The following is a 15,371-nucleotide window of genomic DNA, read 5'->3' on the forward strand; positions in this document are numbered from 1 at the left end:
TTATTATCTTCAAAGTAAAAATAAATAATAAAAAAAAATACTCAGGAAAAATTCCAAGACTAAATCCTATAAAACTGAGGATCCATGGTGCAAAGGTGGCAGAAGTACATGCACTCTTTACTAAAGTAGAAGTACAGATACTTGTGTAAAAAAGAGTCTGGTAAAAGTAAGAAGTACTGATTCAACTTTGTAAAAGTGCAAAAGTACAGGATCTGAAATATACTCACAGTGTAAAACTGTTTCTGTGCAAAGCTCACAGAAGCTCACCTCACCCTTTTCAGTGGTTGAGTCTTGCAAATTGTTACATCATTTTACACCCTGCTATGTTTTTATGTGATTTTTGTCTTGTTATATCCTTTACATCATCTTCATCTTGTTAGGTCATTTTTTTATCTTGTTATGTTGTTTCCATTGTTTTTGTCTTGTTAGATCTTTTGAATTGTTATTGTCTTGTTATGTCTTGATATATTTTGTTACATCGTTTTTGTCTCGCTAAATATTTCACATTGTTATTGTCTCGTTAAATCTTTTTCATCTGGTTACATCTTTAATGTTGTTTTCAACTTGATACATCCTGTTACATCTTTTATGCCATTTCCATCTTGCTACATCTTTTACATTGTTTTTGTCTTGTTAGGTCTTGTTATGTTTTTGTCTTGTTACACCTTTTACCTCTCTTTCGTCTTGTTGCATCATTTTTGTCTTTTTTTTTCTCTACGTCTTGATACATCTTGTTATGTCTGGTTATGTCTTCTTATGTCGTTTTTGCCTTGTTACATCTTTTATGTCTTGTTACACCTTTTACATCATTTCCTTCTTGTTGCGTCTTATATATGTGTGATATGCACTGATGGATACATCAAGGAATCGTCTTTTCTATGTGTTATTGTTTTGTCCATTCAGGTTGAAATCAGTCTCGATGTTGGAACGTGGCACACAATGATGCAAAATAGAAATAATAAATAATTCACTTCAAATGTAAAACTAAGCTAACAAGTCTGTTCTGAAAATGTAAGGAGCAGAATGTACATATATTTGTGTTCAAATGTAGGAAGTTAAAGTAAAAGGTTGTCAGAAAAATAAATACAGATACCTGAAAACTCTACTTAAGTACAGTAACAAAGTATTTGTACTGAGCTACTTCCCACCTCTGCTGTGGTCTAATGTGCATCTATTGTGGGGGTCCCTGACATGAAAAGGTTTGAGAACCACTGGTTTAGACCACAGTATTCATCTGGATAGGTTCAGAGTGGAATGGATTTTTTAAATGCAGAATTTTTACTTGTAGTAGTGGTATTGATACTCTCAATCATGACTTCTGGCCCATCTGCAGAGAGCCTGCCCTCTGACTTTACTTTCATATTTTGCTATGATGTGAGGTCAGGACTTTTAAAACATAGTGACCAGGTTACATTGTTGTCTCTGTCTGTATCACGGATGTATAAAGACCTGCAGGCCTGTGTGTCTGTCTAACTGAGGGCAGGGTTGAGCTACACACACTAACCTCCATCAAACAATCAGAAAATAATGTTTTGTCTCTGATTCACTGCTTTGCTTCTGTTGATGCCTCTCCCTCTCTTCATTCACTATCTAGCCTCTTGACCACTACTCTTTCACTCTCTCACTGAGCCAGAGGAAGAACCAGCTTTGAACGGTCTGTTAGATATCAAAATAACTCCTAACTCTCATAGAGTTCATTTGATGATCTTGACAACTTGAAAATGGTAGGAACTGGAGGGAAATATTAGCTGAGCTGCACTAACCAATTTATGACTTGAGCTTTTCTCTCTACAATTTACAATTTACAATTTCATTTAGCAGATGCTTTTATCCAAAGCAATGCACATCTGAGACTTCATTAAACACACAAGGATGTAGTCAGGAGAGAACAACATGAATCAGTGCCATGAAGCAAAGATCAAGTCTGATAGGACGTTGGTGCCTACAGGCAGTGCCAGTGTCAGTGTGCCTGAAGTGTGTAAGATGCATTGATTTTTTTTTTTTTTTTTTTTAAATGGATATCTTGTGCAGTCAATCAAAGATGTTCACAAAAGAGCTGGGTCTTCAGTCTCCTCTTAAAGACTGAGAGGGACTAATCAAACAGGTTTGGTAGCTTGTTCCACTATCAGGGAGCCACAGACTGGAGACCACCTGGAAGGCCCAACTAGTGACCTTGGGCCCTGTTGTGGTGGTTGAATCAGGTGTCTTTCATTGGCAGAGCACAGTGGGGAGTAGGGAGCGTAGACCTGGATGAGGCAGTTAAGGTAGGCGGGGGCAGTTTTAGTTGCTATTTAGTAGGCAAGTGTCAGGGTTTTGAATTTGATGCGGGCAGCGACTGGGAGCCAGTGGAGCATTCTGAACAGCGGGGTTACATGTGCTGCACTCTGGATCATCTGTAGAGGTTTGAACATGCATGTGAGGAGGCCTGCAAGTAAGGAGTTGCAGTTGTCAATGCAGGATATTGCAAGACCTGCAAGTAGGGTGTGATCTTCCTGATGTACAGGGAAAAACGGCACAACCAAGCAATGGAGGTCACATGGAGCTTGAAGGTTAGTTGGTCATCAATCATGACACCCAAGTTTGGACCTTGTAGGTGTGAGCTGAGTGGATTCAAGTTGAATACTGATTTCCTGGTGTATAGATGGACTGGCTGGGATGACAAGGAGCTCAGTCTTGGAGAGGTTAAGTTTAAGGTGCCGTTCTTTCATCCATGTTGAGATATCAGCTAAGCATTTCCATATGTATGGAAAATGTATCCATCCCTTTTCCATGCAAAGTTTTGTTTCAAGTTATTGTCCACATGTTTAATGTCTACAAAATGAACTTCCAATGGAGCACCAACAAAAAGTGGTGATGGACCAAGGAGAGTGAAGTGGCTTCTGATCAGTGTCAGGTGGGTCCACACACTTAACCTTTAGCCTGTCAGCCAAACTACTGCACTACAAGTTCTCGCCATGTCACTAATCCTCTTTCATCTATTTTGGGACAAGGTGCAATGAATTTCACTGTGCTAGACTGTGGTGTGACTGTGCACTTAATGTATTAAAGGTGCAGTGTAGTGGTGACTTTACCACTCGTCTCACCCTCCCCTTCCAAGCATGTAGGACAGGGGTCAGCAACCTTTACTATTAAAAGAGCCATTTTTGGCCAAAAAGATTATATGAAATCTGTCAGGAGCCACAACTATTGTCATCTTTTTTTGGATTTGGCATCCATACCTAGCTAAGGGTCACTGAGGACTAGCCACTGGTAAAATTTAAAGAAAAATGCACTGAGCAGTAGACTTCTTAGGCTATTTTAGTTGATGAAATCTTTTTAAAAAAGGGGAAAAAACTTCCATTGAATTTTTTTTGTCAGAGCCACAGGGAGCCACTGGAGAGAGGCAAAACAGCCACACATGGCTCTGGAGTCACAGGTTGCAGAGCCCTGGTGGAGGAGAATCTACAATGGTAGTGAAAAAATGCCAAAGGCCGTATCAAGAATCAGTGTTTGGTTTGTCCTGAATTTTGCTGCTCTGCTCATTCGTGATATTAAATGTGCTGCAGGATTTTAAACATGACGTTCCAACTTTATTTTTAAATCAGTACAAATAAAAAATAATATTTTAAAAACCTGTGTGTGTTTTAACTGGTATTTTCTAAAATACTTATTTTCTGTTGTATTAATTGAATATTTTCATGTTTTGTATGTATTTAGATGTGTGGTCTTGTCCATCACGTTTCCTTCTCTCAGGTCTGTCCCTCTCTGTGTCCCTGCATTAGTCTTCATTGAACACACCCTCCCCCTCTTTCTTGATCCCCATCTCCAGCACCTTCTCCTTCTCCACCCCCCACTTCTACTCTTCATCCTACTTTCCCTCCCCCTCTTTCACCCGATCAGGTTTGGTGGCCTCCCTGACCTACAGAGCCTTTCCATGTTGTAATCCATCTGGCCTCTCTGGGCCAATCCCATTGCTCCTCTAATCTCCTGGTGGCAGATACCTGCACAGATTACAGCTTCAAGCTTCAACCTCTAACATGTGTTCACTCCGTAACCTACTGTCACTGCATTCTCTCTCACATACTCTTCTCCTTCTTCTGTCACTCTGACCTCACATTCACCAGCCGCCTGAACTCAAAGCCTCATGATACCTGGCACACTTATCAGGATTCTCAGGATTTGATAGGCTAACAGTGGAATAACAATCTAGGTGGCACTCCGGTTGCAGTATAAGATTTAACACTCTTAAACAATTTATTTCACCTGTACCATGGCATGTTGATACCTAACCAGCTTTTTTTCCCAACTGTGAGATTAGAAGATGGATATCAGTGTTTTATTTTTTCTCCTCAGAGCAGAGCCAGGCCAGCTGCTGGACTTTTACCCTGGGGTTCATGTGTTGCGTTGCGTTGCGTTGCATATATGGTACATGTTTTTTTTTTTTTAACCCAAACCATGATCTTTTCCCAAACCTAAAGACAATGTATATTTACAACCCCAATTCCAAAAAGTTGGGGCACTGTGTAAAACACAATGAAAATTTAAAGTGCAATGACTTGCAAATCCTTTTCATATCATTAAAAGATTCAGAAAGTCCAGAGAAATCTCTGCACATAAGGGGCAAGGCTGAAAACCAACACTGAACATCTGTGACCTTTGACCCCTCAGGCAGTACTGCATTAAAAGGCCACATCATTGTATAAAGGATACTACATGGACTCAGGAACACTTTAGAAAACTGTTGTCAGTAAACAGTTTGTCTCTGCCTCTACAAATACAAGTTAAGACTCTACCATTCAAAGAGAAAGACATATATCAACAACATCCAGAAACACTGCAGACTTCTCTGGACCTGAGCTCATCTGACATGGACTGATGCAAAGTGGAAAAGTCTGCTGTGGTCTGATGAGTCCACATTTAAGGTCAGATTTAAGGTTTTCACAAATCATGGACGTTGTGTCGTCCTGGCTAAAGGGACCATCCAGGGCCCCGTTTCCCAGAGCCTTTGTAGCACTACGTGCGTCGTGAGTTGTATTTTAAGGTCTCCGTTAAGGTTGTCCCAACTCTGGGAAACAGCCCGTAACCTTAAAAAAGACCTTAAAATACAACTTATGACGCACGTAGTGCTACGAAGGTTCTGGGAAACGGGGCCCAGATTGTTACCAGCACTAACTTCAAAAGACAGCAGCTGTGATGGTATGTGGGTGTGTTAGTGCCCATGGCATCATGGGTAACTGTCACATCTGTGAAGGCCCCATTAATGCTGACAGGTACACACAGGTTTTGGAGCAACATGTGCTGCCATCCAGACGACGTCTTTTTCAGAGACGTTCCTGCTTATTTCAATGAGACAATGACAAGACACATTGTGTACATGTTCCAACAACGTGACTTCATAGTGAAAGATTGTGGGTACTAGACTGGTTACTTGTCTCCTGTTGAAAATGTGTGGTTCATTATGAAGTTGTATATAAAGCAAGAATGAGAGAGAAGCTGATGTATCACAGTGGTAAACATACTTCTGTCCTGACTTTTTTGAAACATGTTGCAGGCCTCAAATTCAAAATGAGTGTATATTTACAAAAACAATGAAGTTTATCAGTTTGAACATTAAATATATGAATGTAAGTCAAAAAGTATTTGCAAATCATTGAATTCTGTTTTTATTTACATTTTACACAAATGTTTTGGAATTGGCTGTATTATTTTTAACTTGACTGTCGGGCTGCTGACCAAGCTGCCATATTTGACAAGTTAGGAGTGAGTGTTGAACCTAGACACACACACACACACACACACACACACACACACACACACACACACACACACACACACACACACACACACACACACACACAGCAGAAAGTTGCACACAACACTATGAGCCGTCCATCATCCATGTTAATCCACAGAATATACACACAAGGTTGACCCTGACTGCTCAGACACCTGTAGCTATGAGACATGACACAGAGGACACAGATCAGACAATGACAGCCAGGGGGACAGACAGATGTCTCATTGACCCGACACAGCTCCAATTAATAGAGTCACAGTGTTTAAGACACACGCGATACTCCTCTGTCTCTCCTCTTGTTTCCTGTCTGCCTCTCTACTACCTACTGTCCAATAAAGTCTCACAGCTCAGCCACCACTTACTGCTCACACAGACACACACTTCTGCTGTACACACACTTACAAACAGAGCATTCTGTCTGTCTGACACATTCCCACTCTCAGTGATATCATCCCTTAATCTGTAATAATCTGTCTTTTGTCTCTGACCTCCCTCTCAGACAGATTAGCAGCTAATTTATTTTTTATTTCATGGAAATAAAATGAAATGCATGAAGTGTCTCTAAACAGACTGAATACAAGCCTGTCTGCAGTGTGTTCTAATAAAAGAGTCACTAGCTTCCATAAATATAAGCATGAACCGCTGCCTGTAGACACTGGACCACATTATGGACACTGTTTAATTTTTGAATGCACATACAAAGTTTTATTCTTATCTGTCAGTTTCAGTCCATTTTGTCCAGCCTAACTATGTCAAGTAAAATATTCAGGGTTCTTACACCTTTTCTAAAGGCAACTTCAAGCACTTTTCAAACATTTTCAAGATGCATTTTGAAGCTTTTTCCAGCATCTTTGTGGTGAATAACACATTTATATACATATATATGCTCAAAATGATTAGGCACCGTTTCATTTCTTCATCACATTAATTCAGATGTTACTGTGCAAGTGAAGCTCAGGTGGAGTCATCTTCATTTTGTGTGAAAGGCAAAAACAATTAGGCTCTTTAAAATGCAAACTATTCAGTCAGATTTATTATGAAAGTAATGCAATTACAGTTTCCCACAGTTTTAAGCACTTTTACATTAAAATTCAAGCATTTTCAAGGATTTCCAGCACCCATAAGAACCCTGAATATTCCTTTACTATGTGACTGCAAATACCTTGGATGATGAGCATCACCTACTTGTGTCTTTTTCTTTGTCAAACATCATTATAAACATAGTGTACTTGTCATGTTTGCTATTTTAATCTTGCTAACCTCTAAACTTGAAAGTCTGGATAGTAAGACAGCACGCTAGTTGGCTATTGTTTCAGATTCATTAAAGTTCCACTCCACATTTTTCTCCCAGTCACATGACTACAATACCTCCACACCCCCCAAACGTATCCCACTGACCCCACACTTTGACAGCACTGAAAATATTCATTCAGCAAACAAACCTGAAGTGTTCATGGACAGAAGGTGATGAGCTGCTGGGTGTGTAGTCAAACTATATAACTGACAATACAATAAAATACAGATTTAATTGTATAGAATATAAATAATAAAAAAAAGTAAGTAAATAATAACAACAAAATGTCCTTCTAGCTGTCTACAACTACATATAGCGCGTTGTAAACATTTCTGAAATGTTTGTTTACTGTCTATAATGCTAAAGGGGGGTTAGGGTAAGGGTTAGGGTTAGGGTTAGGGTTACTGTGAATATATATATATTTCTTATGAGATCAAACAAACTGAACATGAGTGATATTATATTAGTCAAGTACGTTGATTTTTTTTATTTTAGTTTAAGTTGCACGTTTCTGCCATTTTTCTGTATAAAAATATTAATTAACATTAAGAACAAAAAGGAAAATAGATGATGACACTATCTGGGAAAATACAATAAATACAACAGTTTTGTATTATGTTATGTCAGTAGGATTATCTCTCTGCTTGTGGAAAAAGACCAAAATCATTTCACCCTGGCAAAAGTTTGCACCAAATTGATTGATTTTGAGGTGTGAAAGTTTCTTCTTGGATTTCCAGCATTTTTCTTCTACCATCTAAAGTTTAAATGGCTGTGAATTGAACTTACATCAGTGAACATGAATAGTCTAATAGAGGTGTCTCTAGCAAGCAAACATGTTTTTATCATGGCTGGATGAGTGTTGCAATTGTAACATTGTGTTATAATAGTCCCTGAGCCTCATGGCCCAGTGTAAACACCTTGCTTGTCTGCTGACACACATTTCTGTTAGAAAATGAACATATTTCATTCTATAAAATGACCTTTAAAGAGTGTGCATTGAAATACCACTGACTGTTCTAGCAGCTCATCAATAAATTAGGGCTGCAACTAATGATTATTTTCATTATTGATAAATCCGATATTGATAAAAAATGTTGATCAGTGATTCCCAAAGCCTAAGATGACATCCTCAAATGTCCTAGAGACCCAGAAACATTCAGTTTACAGTCATAAAACAAACAAAAAAACCCAGAAAATCTTAACATGTGAAAAGCTGAAATCAGAGAACTTGTCATTTTAACTTGGTTAAATACTGTTCTTGATCATCTTCATCAGCAGATACATGTATTTGAGTTAAAGAATACTTTTAACTCAATTCAAATAATTAAAATCTAGTACAAATAGTTGTCTAGTCTTCTGAGAAAAAACAAAAACAACTTTTGCTTTGAATGGGTACAACATCTAAAAATAATCTAAAGCATATAAAAAAAAGTCTTCAGTAACATTATTAGATACTACAGCAGTAATGTGATTACTCTGAGGTGAGATACAGTAGGTTAATATGACTTATTATTTCAGTGTTACAGTCGTCCCCAATCATAAAAATGCCTCTGCCAAGAGGTACAATTGTAACACATTGATTTCTTCAATTAAATTTATCGTTATAAGAGCAGGTTTGCTGACTGATGTAAATATAAAACAAAATGTAAACTCTCTGGACGTCCTGTGACCTCACTCTGTACCTCCATTCATGCACACACAGACAGATATGAATGAGCTTCTTTCTGCTGAGCTCATCCCTGTTTGCTCTGTTTGAGTATGCATGACTGACACCTCTGAACCAGTCAGTGTCAAATCTAACAGACAGAGCCAGTGAAGACAGAAATAAGCTCTAAATCAATGATCCAATCACACTCCAGCTACTTATGTCTAAGATATTTGTCTACAAATCACCCAACAGCATCAGTAATTTAAATAAATTATCCTTCAAACGCTCATGCTTTCAGCCAGTCCCCTCATTATTGTTGTAACTGACAAAGGACAAACCGCCCCCAACTTATTTCCATCTGTTTGAGTCTCCTAATATAGTGGGAACACAAACTTGTCCAATAAGCACCTCCCAACAACCACTTGTGCACTACTCATGGAGCAGCATCTCTGAGAGCACTGATGACATTCCTGAGACCTGTTCACTGTTGGATCAGAGAAAGTGACTCAGGACTCCTCTGGATCTTCTAATTAATGATTAAACTGCTAACATTAATGTGTTTTCTGACAGTTAATCAGCAGACAGTGTGAGGTAACACGGCTCTTGTGGGTATTTGCATCCTTGTAATAACTCTTTCCATGCAACCTGTTGCTTTCACAGAAGAAGGATTAACACAGCAACTGCACGTAGAATCTGTGTGGGGATTTACACTCTGACTTTTCCTTCAGTACAGTTACACACAGAAACAATCATCCAACCTCAAGCTGTCCTTTAACACAGGAAACAGTAGAACACAAGTGTTACTCACCCCATTTAAACATCATCATGGTCAGCAGCAGTGTCTTCAGATTCAGGTGAATTTTTCCCAGCTCCATGGTAGAACCACTGACCTGCGGGTCTGTACCAGGCCACCAGGTGATATGCAGAATAAAAATCAGTGAGTGGTCCTACAGTGCTGACATGTTGCTGTGTGCTGGAGAAGCTGTTGCCCTGCGTTCAGAGGCTGGCATGTTCCACCCGGCCCATGCCTGGCTACTAATGAGTACAGCAGTGGACTGACACAGACAGCCCTCCCTGCTCTGCACTCACAGAGTGTAATCAGCCATGAGAGCAGAGAGGCGACAGGAAAACATGAGCTGGATTAACACCTGCTAATACTCACGCTCAGTCTCGCAGCTCCTAGTGGAAAGTGCTACTGTGAGGGTGAGGAGGAAGACAAGACTTTATTATTACTATTACTATTATGAGCTTCCATTAAAGTGACATTAAAGACACTTATTGTGGACAGGAGCAATGTGTTATTAGTCAAGCAAAAAAAATTAAAGGTCCAATGTGTAGGATTTAGCAGCATCTACAGAGAGTTTGCAGACCTTATATCACTCTCTTCTTCAGAGTGTGTATAGGACACATGTCAAACTCAAGGCCTATGGGCAAAATCCAGCCCAGCACCTCATTTTATGTGGCCCGCAAGAGTTTGCAAAGAATACAATTCATGCAATACAATTCTATGCTGAATTATGGAAGTTAGGAGTCCATAAACTGCAGGGCCCAGAATGCATCTCACACTGAAGGTGTGTACCCTCGTATATGATAGGGCTGTTTCCAGCAATGATACTTTGTGTTTTTATTTCTTCTTCTTCTTTTTTTTTTTTTTTTTTTTGATAAATTGTATAAAAATTGTAAACTTGCAATTATTTTCTGATATTTCTGCTTTCACAGCTAGTTATTAATTATTAAGATATTACTGAACCAATAATAATCTAATGCATAGGCAATTATGTAATATATAGTCTTACATTGACAACAGGGGGCAACCATAACACTGATGTGGCCCAAGATAAAACTGAGTTTGACTCTGCTGGTATAGGAGAACGTACGATGGCCGCAAAAATGTGAAAGGAGCCAGTATTTGCTTTGTCTCTTCTGGGCTACTGTAGAGTCCTGGCAGTGAAACATGGATGCTCCCTCTGTAGATATAAAGTACTCATTCAAAGGTAACGAAAACACAATGCACAATCCCCTTAAATCTGACACACTGCACCTTTAACTTGTGGTCAACTGAAAATAAATGAAAATAAATTGCAGTTCATTGTCAGTAAAACTAAACTAAACCTGTCATGTCCTGTTTTGTTAGTCCTGTTAGTTCTCTTAGTCAGTGGTTCTCAAATACAGGTCCAGGAACATCCAGGGGTCCATGGCTCTCTACCAGGGAGACTGTAAAAAGTTTTCTTTTTTTTTTTTTTTTTTTTTTTTTACATTGTAACACAACAACCTATAACTCTTAATAAATACAATAAATATTATATATAAATCTTCCCTCCTGTCAGTTAAGCACACATCATCTATTAATGATGGAAACTGTCTCTCTCTATCATATAGTCCCGGTCTAGGACTAGTATTGTTTTTTTTTAGCCCAATTTTATATTTTCTATTATTTATATTATCCATATATATTATTCAAAATAGTTAATACCTGCACTTTATTTTATATCTGCACTAAGTGTGAAACACTCTCTTGATGTGTGTATGTGTATGTTATCAATCGTGTGTTGATGTGGTGCAAATATCTTTTTTTTTATGTCTAATATCTTTCTATTATATTTCTCTTGTGAGAAGTGTAAAAAAAAAAATCAGCAACGCTAAATTATTCCAGGCGACATACATCATAGGTCCTCTGCTTTATGTATAGTATCCTCTTCTTAAGATTTTCAGTAAGCCATTGCTGACTTGAGTATTTTCCTGGACACTTTTCACCAATCATATTTATCTAAAATTCATGAAAATAATTAGTTTTTACACCAAAATTAGCAGGTATATGCTGGTTTTGAAAGCCACTAAAAATAGCTGACTCCTTTTCACTGCCAGTGGATGACTTTGTCTTTCTGTTTTTCTTCATGTCTCACACTCAACACCACAAATCTTTCACTTCAGTCTCTCTTTCAAACTCAACACCGACTAGGGAACAATGTTTGAGTGATGCTTGAATGGAGACACGTGGAATTAGTGGCTGAGATGACAAAGGGTTTGCAGAAGTCACAGACAGAAGTGACAAGCTTTCAAGCATTGCACCAGAAAAAGGGCAAAAAATTAGTGTCTCCAACCACGTGTCATGTTTCTGTCACTCCCGATCGGAGCCGGAGCCGTTAAATACCCCTGACCACTGCAGAGTGTGACCAAGAGATGAAAGCTGATGGTACCTTTTCCCACAAGACAAAGGCCAGATTTTAGTGGGTTTTTGTCCTGTGTAAAAGAGGCTTTAGTCGGCATGTGTGTAAAGTGTCTGTACTTTGTAGGCTAAAACTATTTAAATTATTGGTATCTTCCTTTAAAGTAAGGCCGACTTATTCAAACCCAGATTCTCTATAAACCCAAGATGTTACCTTTAAACTGCTCCCTTACTGAAATATCATCTTATTAATTACAGAAATAGAAATAATAACACTAGAAAGATGAAGCAGTCTTGCACTTTGGAGCCAAAACATCTCAGCTGTCTAACTTCCCTGACTTTTCTAAACTCAGTTTTCTACACACACCAGTGCTGACTTGGAGAATAATCACACATTCTAAGGAACTTTAAATCCAGTGGATGTCCTTGTGTGAACCAATCAGCCTCCGGCGTTGCGCAGTCCAGTGAGTCCAGGCCAGGTTTTAGTCGCCAGCTCATTAGTATCTTCAGCCGCTTTAGTGGCTCCTTTGTAGTACGGAGCTTAGCAGTCAGACATCCATCACTGGCCTGTTAGACACTTGTTACCCCCCCTCTACCCCCACTTCTCCCAAACACCAGCTGTGCCTGACACCCCACGGACAGATTTGCACCCATGAACTTTGTGTCACCTACAGTAACTGGCACATGATCAGGATATTGTGGATTGTGTATATGGGTACACTGTAGACAGGCGACTAGCCTGAAAATACAGTAGCTCTGGGTTGACAAGATGAAAAAAAACACTCAAAACTGGTAAGAGTGTGTGTAATCCTGTAGGTTTGAAGGCTTGGCAGACACCAAACACTGAAGAGCAGTTTATAAGACGGGACTTTACAACGCTGGAGAGTTATCAACAATCATTTTATCCTTTGTTTCAGTGATGCTGAGGTAAACAGGAGGTGTTCACATTATAAAACTGTGGAATGTTGGGAATGTGTGCTTTAATTGGCCACCTCAGTGTGTTGCATTGTGATTTTTACACTGATTAAAAGCCCCTACTGTTGGATAGATGCTGTTTTAGCGTCTAAAGGCCTGACAGTGGCACCTAGAGGCTGCACAGTTCATTTCAACCCACTGTATGAGAATAAACACTCTTACTAAAAAACATTAGTCCTGAGGGAAAGCTAATGGTGTCAAAATCAAAAGGTTTATCCCCCTTGCGAGCAAGGATGTTCTCAAGAAATTTCATGGACATGTTCCAATTAAATTATGAATTATATTAATATTGTGCACACCTTGTTGCTAGCAGTTTCATACAGGAAACTACCTTTTTTCTGGTGGAAAGAATGAAGTTGCAGTAAATTCTACCGTATATAAAGAAAGTAGTTCCTGTTCACAAAAAGGTGTGTGGATTATCTTGAGTAACGAGGACATGATTTCTGGAAAGAGACATTGCTGTTCATAATTGGAGAGAAGGCAGACATCTCTATAGCCGATATTTTCAAAACTGCAACTCACACCAAAAAAAATCTAGATGGATAAATCAGAGGAAAAATATGCATTTCTGATTTTGAGGTGAACTGTCCCTTTAAAGAGCAAGATGATGTGGTTTGGCCTTTAACAATTCAATTATTTCATAATAACTTAAAGTGTCTGTAAGTTCCCTTTCAAACGCCAGCAACAAGAGGCTAAGAGCTTGTCTTCTCTTCAGTATTAAGTGAAAGCATTACATTGTTTACTAACTGCTAATGTCCCATGATGCTCGCTGAGGTTCCTGGTCAATGAATGTTTGCCCATGTATCAAATTTTAATTTGATTAGAGAGTTTTGATTTTTACTTTTCAATTATGCTGAAAAATATATTTTAAAAGATCAAACTCTTGGCTATTAAACCTTGTTACAGAGAAAATCTACTGATTAACGTTTTCACTAAATGTAGACATCGACTCCGTCAGGTGGAAAATCTGATGGAGCTGACGTCTTACAGAGGTCATTTCACAGCAGAGTCACAGTGAACAGAGATTGTATTTTTAAAGTGTCTCAGAGTTCTCTTAATGTTAATCAAAATACACATTTTTAAACCATAATTCTTATTTATCTTTGATTTAGAAGGACTACAGAGTTGACATGTTATGGTTGAGACACATCTGATAGAAATATTATTGAATGAATTTCTCAAAAAATAGAAAGTTTACCAGTGCTTGAGCAGTATTACATTATCAGTAAAAAAAAATGGATTTTAAAACAAAGATGATTATAATAGCACCTCTGTTATCAGTAAGTCTTGTTAGTTTTAGATTTGGGTGACATTTTTTCAGTTAAAAATGTTGTGAATTCTTATCTGGGACTGTTTTCTGACGGAGCAAGTTTAGTAATGAAAAAACTAAAAGCAAACCAAAAAAATGTATAGATTACATATATTTCATATGTATAAATCTTTAAAGAATAATGAGAAATAAATTAGAATCTTATCATCTTTTAAAATGAACAATTATTATAATCAGACCAAAGTAGCTTAAGTTTAAAATGAAAAGTTATAGTAAAGCTATAGCCCTAACATGAACATATATTCTGACATCTGATTTTTGGCTGTGCCAGCTGCCTCTTTGGGTGACAGGCACATCCATGGCTACACCACAGGCAGTGAGCCTGGTTCTGTTTGAGGTTTCAGCCTGTTGATAGTAAGTTTTTCCTCATCATTATCCCCAAGTGCTTACTCATGGTGAGAACTGTTGGGTGTCTATAAATAACATTAAAAAGAGAGCAACCAGACCTGTTCTATATGAAAAGTGCCCTGAGATAACTTCTGTTATGATTTGGCACAATACAAGTAAAACTTTCTTGATTTACTTATGACTGAAAACTTCCAGACAAATGATTGAATATACTGTAACTCCAGAAAATAAGCTCACTAACTCAAACTGAGTGACAGATGGGTTACACATTGCATTTTAACAGATGTTTTTTTCAGTACATAAACTAGCATGAATGCAAGCTGTGCTACAATACAGCATGATACATGCTAAAGCCAACAGAGGGAACAGACTACTGCAGCAGATCTGCTGTTCTGTCCTTGAGAGGTTCCTCCCTAATCAGAAATAGATAAGAATGGAGTGGAGAACCACACAAGGAGTGAGCGACGAAAGTGACGAGACATGTTTTTAGCACCATGTATTAGTCATCTGAAAGACAGCGCTCCTTACATCTTTGAGGTCATGAGCTATTTAGCCCAGATCAGTCTCCAAGTTTCCTGTTTACCATGATGAGCTGATCAGGACGTGACACTCTGAGCCTTATGCAGAACATGCAGACATGACTTATGACCGTGTAAGCAGGGATATATTAATGAGCTTACCATGTTTTCCTACTCTAATAGACAAGCTGACAGCAGCACCTGAAATCTGATGAATCATGCAGAGATCAGATGTTGATCTGTCTGAACCTCCATTTAAACTGAGGCTCATAGACAGGAAGACTCGACTGTACAGCCTGTTACTCACTTCACAGGC

At 38.5% G+C, this 15,371-nt stretch overlaps 1 protein-coding gene across 1 annotated transcript in view; it reads right to left on the bottom strand.

The window, feature by feature from the left end:
• The window catches only part of crb2a (crumbs cell polarity complex component 2a), a 35,356-nt gene extending 25,613 nt beyond the window's left edge, over nt 1-9,743 (bottom strand). Inside the window, exon 1 of the mRNA XM_084746292.1 lies at nt 9,527-9,743. Within this exon, the coding sequence (XP_084602418.1) occupies nt 9,527-9,593 (67 nt within the window). The 5' untranslated portion in view covers nt 9,594-9,743. The remainder of the gene's footprint in view (nt 1-9,526) is intronic.
• Between the last annotated feature and the right edge of the window lie 5,628 nt (nt 9,744-15,371).

Source organism: Lutjanus erythropterus, chromosome 20, assembly GCF_056507025.1.
Source record: "Lutjanus erythropterus isolate fLutEry1 chromosome 20, fLutEry1.hap2, whole genome shotgun sequence".
NCBI lineage: Eukaryota > Metazoa > Chordata > Actinopteri > Lutjaniformes > Lutjanidae > Lutjanus > Lutjanus erythropterus.